Here is an 11,905-nt window from a genome sequence, read left to right as displayed (position 1 = left end):
TGTAGAACTTTTCATTCTTAATTATTGATAAATTTTAATTTTGGTCCTTGTGATAAATGACGTAGAACATTTAACCTTTAAATAATTGAAAATATATATTTTGATCCCTATATGTAAGAAATATGTTATGTTTGACCATTTTTAGAATTATATTGCTCTCAAATTATGGAGAAATATATAAGTTTAACATAATACATGAGTAATTAAATGATAGAACAACTAATAATTTTGGTAATTTTGTGAAAGGGATCAAGAGTACACATTTTAATTAGTTGAAGGTTAACGTGTTTAGCAAATCATTACAAGAATTAAAATAAGAATTTAACTAGGGGACGAAAATTACTATGAACCGTTCACCAATATATACGGAGTAAACCCGACTGTGCATGTGTTGATATCATAACAATTGGAGACATTGCAACATGTTTATATGTGAATAAATTCAATATTTGATGATTTGTGATAAAATGAGACATTTCAAAAATGTTATAATGAAAAATATGTTAATAAGTGGTCGAAACTAAATCGCTAACTAGCATGATCGTGAATCTTTATAATTCAAATATCACACATGATGTGTTTTAATTCATAATTAGGTGAAATAAATCTCTGGATGTCACAACACCATCCACCTATTACACTTTCCCTAATTAATGAAATATAAAATTGCTGCTTGAATTGAAATTTAGGATGATTTGTATTATATAGAGGAGACGAACTTGGAAAAGCAACTGCGTATATTAATTGCAGAAATTTTCAAAACTCCACGTTAATCTATTAATTAGGGAACGAGAAAACGTATATCTGTATAGTTTGCCAAAAAAAGTTGTTTATATAGACCTTGATTGAGAACACTTCAAAAATCAATGATAGACGTCATTCATATCCCAACATATCAATATTATTTCCATTTTTGCATATATTTCGGAATATATGCAGTCTAGACAAAACAGACACTATGATAGATTGTGAATGTGTGCAACTCAATCAACTATATTCTGTAGTTTGATGTAGCTTAATGTTAAAGACGTCCACTCATGAGCTAAGGTATGGAAAAAAACGGGGAGGGGGTTAGGAAGGAAACAGAAACCACTAGACAAATTAAATATATGATGCAACAAAAGGTGAGCTGAGAAGTTTTTTATTTACCCTATGATTTTCCACCGAGCATATAAATTTTCTAGTATATTTTTCCCTCTTAGTCATGATTAAGTAATTGCCAAATTAAAACTTACTTGCGCTCCGGATGTTTACATCATATCATATCAATTAATCTTAATAAGTGAATTAATAAAATGAGAATACATAGTAATTAATTACAGTTAAGCAAAATAAAATTATTCGCAAGCTCATAATGTTGTACATTTATTATTTTGGCGGGTGTTAAGAGGCTCACGTAGTTTGTTACGTCAGCTCCAAAAGGATAAGTTACGCTAGAATTGATAAAGTTTCATGGAGTTCATAATTGCATAAAAGGAGTCAAAAAGTAGGGGTTGCAGCGCGTTGAAACACTTCTTCGACAGCCCCCGTATACCCGGCCTGCCGACATGATTTTTTTTTTCCAGGTCGGTGAGAGGACACACCGGATGCAATTAAATTTGTAGTGTAGTAGAATATATGTATTAGTATCAATTTAATTTGTAACACTTAAAGAGTGTGTTTGGTAGGAAGGAGAATGTTTTAAAAATAAGTGGGTTTATTACTTATTTTTTAGTGTTTGGTAAGTAAGAAAAATTATATCCCAAGAACACTAATATGAAATCTACAATTAATTGACTAAATTGTGATGCTTGTGAACACGTGGTTTTTTTCCGCAAAAGTAAGTATTTTATGTACATATTTTCTAGAATTGATCTAATATTATTTGCTGGCATGCATGCATTCTCCAAAATGGCTGAATGGTGCACTTGATTTGAATATTAAATTATTTACCAAAGGAACAAGGATTAATTCACACTTAAAACTTTCTATTTTCTCTTTCTTTTTTTAGTGATGCACTCATATTCTAGAAATTCTAAATCTGCCTCTGGTAATCAAGCAAAGCATTGGGGAGGGATGGGTGCACGTGAAGCGAGGGTTTAGGGATGGCGGGGGTTGGATAATCAAGGGTTGGGGGTTGGGGGCGTTGAATGGGTGGGAAGGAAACAATCAAATTATTTTCCCTACTTTCTTTAGTCAAGTCATTTTTTTAATTTTAAGGAACTTGTTTTTCTGGAGAAAATGTTTTTCAAAATATTTTAACTAACCGAACAAGAGAAATAAAAACACATTTTCTGAAATATATTTTTCTCCGTACCAAACACCCCTAAAGTTAAATGGTTTTAGGCTCAAAATGTAAATATTGAGTATGAATAAGTATTTTTCGAGAAATTTCATATGCTAAATAACACTGTGGGAGTCGAAACTCCGAGTACCTGAACTATATTTCACTTGGCAAAAAGACAAATCTGATTTTGTATAGTTTCTAAATGAGAACATGTTGGAAATAATAATTCAATATTTTAGGAAATATAAATTGGTTAGGATTTGATATTTTAATCCATGTCCAATAAGGATTTATAGTCAAATTAGTATAGGAATAAGTTTTCCTGTTTTGAGTTAAAGTAGGTTTTATACTATTATAAATAGGGCTGCTGCTATTTATTTTATATTATGGCATTGTAGAAAGCATTTAGAGATTCATAGAGTTTATCAATAAAATATTTTCCTTCAAATTGGTATCAGAGCTTCTACGATCCTGGTAGAAAATCAAAGAGTTTCTTTGATATGGCATCATGACTCATATATCTTTGGTTTCTTCTCCGGCCAATGATGATGACATTGGCAAACGTCGGACTAATGATATGCATGAAAAACAATTATGCTGACAAGGACTAACAAACTATTGCAAGTTTAAAGAGGTGCAAGAAAAAATGCACAAGAGGGACGAACTGTCTTCTTTAGACGTTGGAAAATTGGGTTAAAAAAAAGGGTGTTGATGAGAAAGTGCTCCAACGATTGTGAAGGTTGAAGAGAAAGTGCTTCAACAATTGAAGGTTGATGAGAAAGTGCATCAATAAAATTGGAATGTTGGAGAGAAAGTGCTCCAACGATTGTGAAGGTTGAAGAGAAAGTGCTTCAACAATTGAAGGTTGATGAGAAAGTGCATCAACAAAATTGGAATGTTGGAGAGAAAGTGCTCCAACGGTTGAAGGTTGAAGAGAAAGTGCTTTATGCAAGAAACAGAATCATTGAAGGTTGGTGAGAAAGTGCATCAACAAAATTGGAATGTCGGAGAGAAAGTTCTCCAACGATTGTGAAGGTTGAAGAGAAAGTGCTTCAACAATTGAAGGTTGGTGAGAAAGTGCATCAACAAATTGGAATGTTGGAGAGAAAGTGCTCCAACGATTGTGAAGGTTGAAGAGAAAGTGCTTCAACAATTGAAGGTTGGTGAGAAAGCGCATCAACAAATTGGAATGTTGGAGAGAAAGTGCTCCAACGATTGTGAAGGTTGAAGAGAAAGTGCTTCAACAAATTAGAAGATAGTGAGTGACGGTTGAAGAGAAAGTGCTTCAACAATTGATGGGCTGGAAACAAGTGCTTCAACAATTGGAAGATGGTGACAAGTGTATCAAGAATCAGATATACAATTTTGAATTACGGGAGAATGTTAGAAATAATAATTCAAAATTGTAGGAAACAAAAATTGGTTAGGATTTGATATTTTAATCCATGTCCAATAAGGATTTATAGTCAAATTAGTATAGGAATAGGTTTTCCTGTTTTGAGTTAAAGTAGGTTTTATAATATTATAAATAGGGCTGCTGCTATTTATTTTATGTTGTGGAGATTGCAAAGAGCGTTTAGAGATTCATAGAGTTTATCAATAAAATATTTTCCTTCAGAACAGATTGTGGAAAAGAAAAGAAAAAACAATTTGTTAAGATTCGTTCGGATCTCACACGTCTTTGATCTTACTAGCTAGTTCCAACTTTGATTCAGGTACTCAATTTATGATTTGGATACAAAGTTCACAACTGGAGAATATCTCTCCTAACAGACTTTATCATATACTCCCTCCGTCGCATATTACTTGTCTATCTTACTAAAAGTATTTGTCTTAAATTATTTATCAATTTACAAAATTAAAATACAATTAATTAAATCTTCCTCATCATACCTTTAATATTAAGTGTTGAAAATAATCATTAATTACTAGAGCGCAATTTATTTGAGAGAAATTAGGATAAGATAGTAAAAATATATCTTTTATTTATGATTTCTTAAAGGGCGTGTAAAAGAAAAAGTAGACGAGTAATATGAGACGGAGGGAGTAGTAGAATATATAAGGTTACTCTATAACAACAATGAGTATGTCTCAGGTCCAAAAAAATTTGCTCAGGTATATGAACCTTAATTGTATACTATTCGTATATATATCTTTGTAGACATCGAGCCTAATTTTATATACCTGTCAAGACGTTTCATATTCTTAATGATATCATATGTTTAAATCCTTAAAAAACTAAAAAAGTTACTTGTGATATGATATATATACCACAATTTTTTTTTAATATTTCTAAACTTTGTGTTAAGCTAAAGCAAAATAATGCATAAAATGAAATTAATGAAGGGATTACTTAGAGATACAACTGACAGTTCGAGGGTTCAAGAAGAACAAAATTGGTACATTGCATGGAGAAAAGCTCGTCAAAAGGAAGAAAAGAAGGGAATCCTACGTGGTGCCACCTACAGTGTAAAATGTACTAAAAGTGGAGTCGTTTTTTTTTTTTTTTTGGTTAGATTTTAGAAAAGAGATTATGGTTTATATACTACTCCCTTCATTCCAAAGTAAGTGTCCTCTTAGCTAGCAAAAATCACGTCCATTAAAAAATTTAAAATATAATGTGAAGTTTACTAAACTATTCATTTTTATTAGATATTTTTTGAGAATAGAGTAGTATTAAAGAGGTCTACTTATTTAATGCCAAGGGCATAGTTAGAAACACTTGCCAATTTTTATTTTGAATTCCTAAGTTGACACTTATTTTGGGACAAACTTTTTTTTGCTAAGATGCTTTCACTCTGTTATCTTATTATCTTGCTGTTATTACTGCTTATTATTACTAATGTTTTTTCATCTCTCTTCAAGCCGGAGGTCTATCAGAAATAATCTCTCTACCCGTCACAAGGTAGGGGTAAAGTTTGCATACACTCTATCCTCCCCAGACCCCACAGTGAGATTATACTAGGCTCCTATTTGGCCATAGATTTTGAGAGCATATTTGAAGATTTGTTTTCAAATCTTTGCTTGAACATCAATTTTTTACAGATTTTGAAAACAAATATTCAAATTCCCAAATTTTGGCTCAAACCTGTTTTTGGGCCAAGGTCTATGTTTTGGCCTTTTCAAAACTTTTAAAAACTAATTTTTTTTTTTTTTAATATATTTATGACCCAACTAATTCTATCTACCATGTTCCTCCATTAAAGCAGTATCTATCATGTTTCCACAATTAATGCAGTCTCTTTTATAAATTGAAGATTATTCGTACAATGTGGGAAGATTATATTAAAGAATAGCTAGTTACTACAGTTGTTTTTTTTTCCTGCACGGATGAATCTTTGTATGACAATTTGAATTGTAGTAGCTAGTAAGTGTATTGTTGGCAATTGTTGTTAAAATATTATGTTCTGCATAATTCGGAATTAACAAGTATGTATGTTTATTTTTGATAGTTTTTAGAATTTATGGGTATAAGTAACGTTTCATGTTTTTTCAAAACAAAAAGTGAAATATGTTTTGAAAAACTATGGCCAAACACATTTTTTAAACTTGAAAAACTTCACCCAAATCAAATTTTTTAATTTTTTTTGGAAATCTATGGCCAAACGCTAGCTAGGTATGTTGTCGTTGTTAACACTTATTTTGAAACGGACGGCGTAATTGGGTGTATACGGTATAAGAAAACGTAACGGAAGAAAAAAGTCACGTGCAAACGACAACAGTCTAAAGCTTGCACAACCTACGCCGTTTCTTCTATCTTTTGTTTCTCTCATTCTCTCTTTTTCTTTCACTTTCAATTTCCTTCACGTAACTCATCTCATCTGACGTACGTACCTTGTCTCAACACTATTTTGTTTTCTTTTGTTTCTGTTTTGCTTTTTGACAAGTGTTTCCAACAGCAATATAGAAAGAAATGGTGATTGTTCTATAAGACAACGAAGTTGGTTTATACATTTATTAGAGAGATCTTATATGGAGGCACATAAAATTCATAACGTACTTAATTATTCCGTTTCATTTTATGTAAATGTACTTATTAAGCATAGAGTTTAAGATTTTTTTTTTCCTGATATATATATATTCTTAAACAGACATGTTATTTATGTGACTATAAATCACGTCCTTCTCCATTTGCATGCTTTAAATCGTATTAAGCCCTCCTATATGTCTATAACTGATTGTTGGCGCATCACAATCTTCACAAACACAAAACTCATTTCTTTGTCCAGATTCGGAATTTAATTTCTATGTATTTCCGCCAAAGAAGACGTTAAAAATTTAAAATTATAAACGATAGATTTCGACTTTCATGAAAGTACTTCTTTAATCGTATTAGGCTCTCCTATATCTCTATAACTGATTATTGGCGCATCACAATCTTCACAGACACAAAACTCATTTTCTTGTTCAGATTCAGAATTTATTTCTATGTATTTGGCCAAAGAAGACGTTAAAAATTTTAACATTATAAGCGATAAATTTCGACTTTTTATGAAAGTACTTCTTCAATCGTATTAGGCCCTCCTATATCTCTATAACTGCTTACTGGCGCATCACAATCTTCACATACAAAAACTTGTTTCCTTGTCCAGATTATGAATTTATTTCTATGTATTTGCGCCAAAGAAGAAGTTACAAATTTAAAATTATTCTTTTAATAATGTATTTTACAAAACCATCTATTACATAACTCGGCATACACGTGCAATGCACGTGTCGAGAAACTAGTTTAGTGATATATGTGTGTGCAAACACATAATCTTATTATTTATTCTTTCATGAACAACCATTCACTCAATTCTTTTAATAATATATTTTACAAAACCCTCTATTATATAACTCGACATACACGTGCAACACACGTGTCGAGAAACTAGTTTAGTGATATATGTGTTGCAAAGAAGACGTTAAAAATTTAAAATTATAAACGATAAATTTCGACTTTTCATGAAAATACTTCTTTAATTCAAATAATATCATAGATTCAAAGTTTTTCAAATAAGATGAGCAACAGGTAAAGAAATTTGACAGTATATGTATCCTTTTATTTTTATTTTTTTATAATACTCTAATCAGCTCTTCCGGATATTCCTTTCTTTTTGGAAATTAAAATTCAACTTCGAATAGTTTCTTTCCAATTTCAACCATATACTATCCAAATTACTCCTCGTTTCAACGGACCACATATATGGTTCAATTTATACTAGCTAGCTAGCACCTAAATAACAAACTATAGTAGCTTGGTGAGAAAAGATATATCGTACATGAGTAACATTCAAGCAAAATTGTGACTTTCGGGAAAATTACCTACTTTAATTAATTAACCTTCTAGGAATTGAATTAAGTATATTATATTGTTCACATTTAAAACCACGTCGATTTTCAACATGATATTTGGACAGATCAAAGCCAAAAGTGGCAGTAGTTTCAAGTGGCAAGCAATCTTTATCAGCAATATCTCACTTTTTTTTTTCTATATAAACGTTGTCTCAACACTTTGTTTTCCCTCATGGTTTAAGGCTTTTCTCCACTTAGCTCTTGTATTTATCACCAGTACACCCAAGAATGGCGTTCACTGCTTCTCAGTTGGCCTTTGTTTTTGGCATTCTTGGTACTTAATTAATTCTTCATGCCTCTACCTTTCCTTTACAACTCACATCTTTTTACCAATTTTATACTTTTTGCTTGGTCTTTTTCAGGAAATGGGGTGTCGTTCTTGGTGTACTTGTCCCCAATGTAAGATGGAGTTCAAGTCTCCTCGATCCAGTTTCTTATTTGTTTTTTCAATTCTGAAGATTATGCCTTAATAATATTCTTATATATGTGCAACTTTTCTGTATTTACAGACCAACTTTCTATAGGATATATAAGCGAAAATCCACGGAAGGATTCCAGTCTATACCTTATTCGGTTTCGCTATTCAGTGCCATGCTTTATTTGTACTATGCTTTTCTCAAAGAAAATAATGGCACTTTGCTGATAACCATTAACAGCTTCGGATCAGCAATTGAATTGATATATCTCACAATTTTCTTGATATATGCCACCAGAGAGGCCAAGGTTATAATACAATTTAATGTTTATATTTGAGGGTTCAAGATTTATATTATTACCGCTAAACTTATTACATTTTTGAAATTATGAGTACAAAATGAAATATTTATTGATTTTTTTGGATGATTTGCAGATTTACACTACGAAGCTGCTGCTTTTGTTTAACATAGGGTTATTTGGAGCAATCGTCGGCCTGACATATACATTCGCCAAAAGTGACACGCGACTCAACATCGTCGGTTGGATCTGTGCTGTATTTTCTGTTATTGTTTTTGCTGCTCCTCTTAGCATTATGGTACGTTAAATTAATGACAATATCATATGATAAATTGTCATGCTTGCAAATTTCTACATTCTGTGGTTCGTTGGTAAGAAAATTAACTGAAAATCAAATCAAATCGACTATATATATACCACTTCAACTATATATTCTTTAAATTTTGCCTAATATAAGCATTTCTTTCTTTTTGCAGAAACGTGTTATCCAAACAAAGAGCGTTGAGTTCATGCCATTCCCACTTTCTTTCTTCCTCACAATTTGTGCCATCACATGGTTTTTCTATGGTTTTTTGATAAAAGACATGTACATTGCAGTAAGTAACCTGCTTTATTTTCTATGTTTCTAGTTTCAATTTTATGGATAGTTATATGTAGGTAGCTTTTAATTGATTTGATCAGACGAAAATAATTTTACGACTTATGCCTGTAGAAGTTAAATTCGTTCAACTTTTATATGCTAACATATTTTTAATTTTCCTTGTTATTGGATCCACAGACGCCAAACGTTTTAGGATTTTCATTCGGAATTGCACAGATGATACTGTACGCGATCTTCAGAAACAGAAAGCAACAAGTCCTACCCGACATTAATCTAAACAATCTGAAAGAAGTCGTCATTGATATTAAAGTGGCGGTGCTGGAGAATCAAGAAAAAGCTGATGATCAGAAAAAGCAAGAAGAAGTTGATGATGCTCATGAAAAAAAGGATTTGAGTAAGAAGCAAGAAGTTGTACTAACAGCTTCTAACGTACGAGAAAATTAATCCACGTCCATTATGCAACGTAACCTATTTATGCTTTTGCTGATTGGCTTAAGAAACTATTATCCGAAAGAAAAAAATGATGCACCGAGATTTAAGCTCTAGGGGTATTTAGGCCTTCTACGAAGAGACACTTTGCCCCAAATAGCCAAAGTGGTAGAAAGATGTAAAGGGGGAACTTATAATGTAATATCAGATGAGTGCATCCTAATGTATAGGTAGTTACACTGTTTATGGCTTTGCTATTTAAGAGTTGTAACTGCTTCCATGATTTGTCGTTATATATAATGCAGGTTGAATTTACTAAGGGTTTTCATTTTACTCTTTTCATTTTCTTTTACTTGCCTAATTTGCATTTTACACTCCCGTTAGTATAACATTAATTGAATGTTTATTTTACTAAATTCTCCTTAGTAAGAATACTTTAGAAATCTAAATATGAACTATTACTTCCTCCAATCCAAAATAAGTGAACTTTTGTGGCGTGTCTAAGAAAGTTAATTAATTACATTAATTAAAGAGTCATTTGATAATATTATCATTTTACTTTTCCCAAACTTTTTTTAAAAGTAAAAATTGTCAATGTTGAAATTTGAAAAACTCATGTAAGAGAAGGGTAACTTTGAAAAAAATTGACTAGTACCTCTTTGGGCTTTGAAAATCGATTTATTTTTAATCAAAGAAAAAGTGCTAGAAATTCATTTATTTGGACTGAAGGGAGTATATTACTCCAATTAGATTGGAAAATGGTTACTTAATGAGAAAAATATAACTGGAAAAACATTAATTCTTTTTGAATTGGTAAAATGAACTAGTAAAAAGAGAATTTATTTTTAGTGTAATGAATAAATAAAAGAGAAGAGAGGAAGTAACTTTTGTTCTCTATATTTAGTAAGCTAGCAAATACTCTTTATCTTCTACATATGAATTGTTCCGTGATTTCATGAAGCATGCTCCCTTGGTAATTTTCTTGACAATAGATAAAGGTGTAAAATTAGAATCGTTAAAACTAAATTTATGATTAAAGGAAAACCCATCAAAGGGAAAAATCTAAACCATCAAAACATCTGATATATTCTAAGAAACTTTTTTTTGAAACAGAAAATGACAAGAAACTTCAATGAAGCCCATTTGGTAGAAAACCAACTTCCATTTTTTTTTTTTTTTTTTTTTTTGCTTTTTCTTTTGCTTCCACGAGCAAAAAAAGAAATTTTCTTGAATTAAATTATTAACAATTGCGACTAAAGTATTTTTATGTACTTTTTAAATGTGAAAATTAAAAAATACTTAATTTTTTTATTTGATTTCACGCAAAATAATTTCTCTTGTACTCCAAATATCAAATCACAAAAAATAAAACGGAAAGAGTAATTGACTAACAATTTTGCATCATCTATAAGGCTCCTTTAGTGAGAAGTAGATATCAGTAGCTATTATCTATCTTTTAGTGGAAATTGAATGGATTTTCTCTAAAGCCCTTTTAGAATTTTGCGTTTTCTACTTTAAGTTGATATTTCGTACTGAAAAAAGTTTATTTGCTTAAATTAGATGTTTGAAGGTAGAGATTTGAACTGAAATTGAAAACCTTAATCGAAATTCTTCGATCCATGCATATTTTTCTTTCAAGACAACTTGTTATGAATTTGGATACGTATTATTAATTTGAGTTAAAAGTAGACTATTAATTTGTGACTTACATTCTGCAATAATCATTTATTCACTAGTAATGTTAATTCGAAATTTAGATATGAATTCTGAACTGAGAGAATTTGTTTGCTTTCTATATACGAACACACTCCCCAAACACATGCATTTTGATTAAAAAACACGTGGTTCTACCAAACTCATAATACGCGATTAGATTTGTCACCATGAATTTGTGAAAAAGAAATTATTGAATAGTATTACATCATATCTGTTGAATGTATGTGATAGTATTAAATCTCCTTTATTTCTCTTTCCAATAGGACCCAAACCTTTTAAAAATAACATACTCCTAATAACATGATTCTAACCTTAGCTATCAGATTGTTACCTTTGCCTATGATCTATTTAGTTGAACCAATTCTTCAGATCATTAGTTTCTAAATTTTTGAGGAAAAATAATTATTTATTGAGATTTTAATGTGACGTCATAATACAGGGAATCAAGAAGAGGAAACACTTATTATAGAGAAATTTTGTTGTTTTAAGGAGATAACAGTAAATGCTCGGCAACTCAAGCCTGAAGTTCACCACCTTTGAGAGTTTGGAAAAAATTCTTTGCGTTCTCTCTAGCTTTTAGAGAGAGAAAGCAATAATTAACCAAAAAAGAAGACGGAAAGTTGATCACTAATCAACACCAGTGAGATTTGACACATATATGACTGCAGAAGAATCAGATCTATTAGAAAGAAGTAACAACAAACCAAATGATCCAACCCCCAAAGGAAGTTATTCAGGCTCTGTCAACTCCTCCTATCACACTAGATATAAACTATGAGTGCAATCTATTTAGCTCTATTTCCCTTTCAGATGAACTAGAAAAATCACACAAATCATCCTAA

At 31.1% G+C, this 11,905-nt stretch overlaps 1 protein-coding gene across 1 annotated transcript; it reads left to right on the top strand.

Annotated features, from left to right (window-relative positions):
* Positions 1 to 7,750: 7,750 nt before the first annotated feature.
* On the top strand, positions 7,751 to 9,591 carry LOC132048656 (bidirectional sugar transporter NEC1-like). Its single transcript, XM_059439358.1, has 6 exons — positions 7,751 to 7,877; positions 7,966 to 8,002; positions 8,113 to 8,326; positions 8,454 to 8,615; positions 8,794 to 8,913; positions 9,096 to 9,591. The coding sequence occupies exons 1-6, from the start codon at positions 7,832 to 7,834 to the stop codon at positions 9,360 to 9,362; spliced, it is 846 nt and encodes a 281-aa protein (XP_059295341.1). The 5' UTR covers positions 7,751 to 7,831; the 3' UTR covers positions 9,363 to 9,591.
* The last annotated feature ends 2,314 nt before the right edge of the window (positions 9,592 to 11,905 follow it).

This window comes from Lycium ferocissimum, chromosome 1 (assembly GCF_029784015.1).
Source record: "Lycium ferocissimum isolate CSIRO_LF1 chromosome 1, AGI_CSIRO_Lferr_CH_V1, whole genome shotgun sequence".
Lineage (NCBI taxonomy): Eukaryota > Viridiplantae > Streptophyta > Magnoliopsida > Solanales > Solanaceae > Lycium > Lycium ferocissimum.
This window is presented reverse-complemented; position numbering and strand designations above follow the sequence as displayed.

What these genes read in the sequence shown, in the direction of transcription:
- LOC132048656 (XM_059439358.1), top strand. Translation starts at nt 7,832, where the DNA reads ATGGCGTTCACTGCTTCTCAGTTGGCCTTTGTTTTTGGCATTCTTG. An exon ending in TTGGTGTACTTGTCCCCAAT is followed by an intron (nt 8,003 to 8,112) that starts GTAAGATGGAGT and finishes CTGTATTTACAG; the next exon opens with ACCAACTTTCTATAGGATAT. An exon ending in ATGCCACCAGAGAGGCCAAG is followed by an intron (nt 8,327 to 8,453) that starts GTTATAATACAA and finishes GATGATTTGCAG; the next exon opens with ATTTACACTACGAAGCTGCT.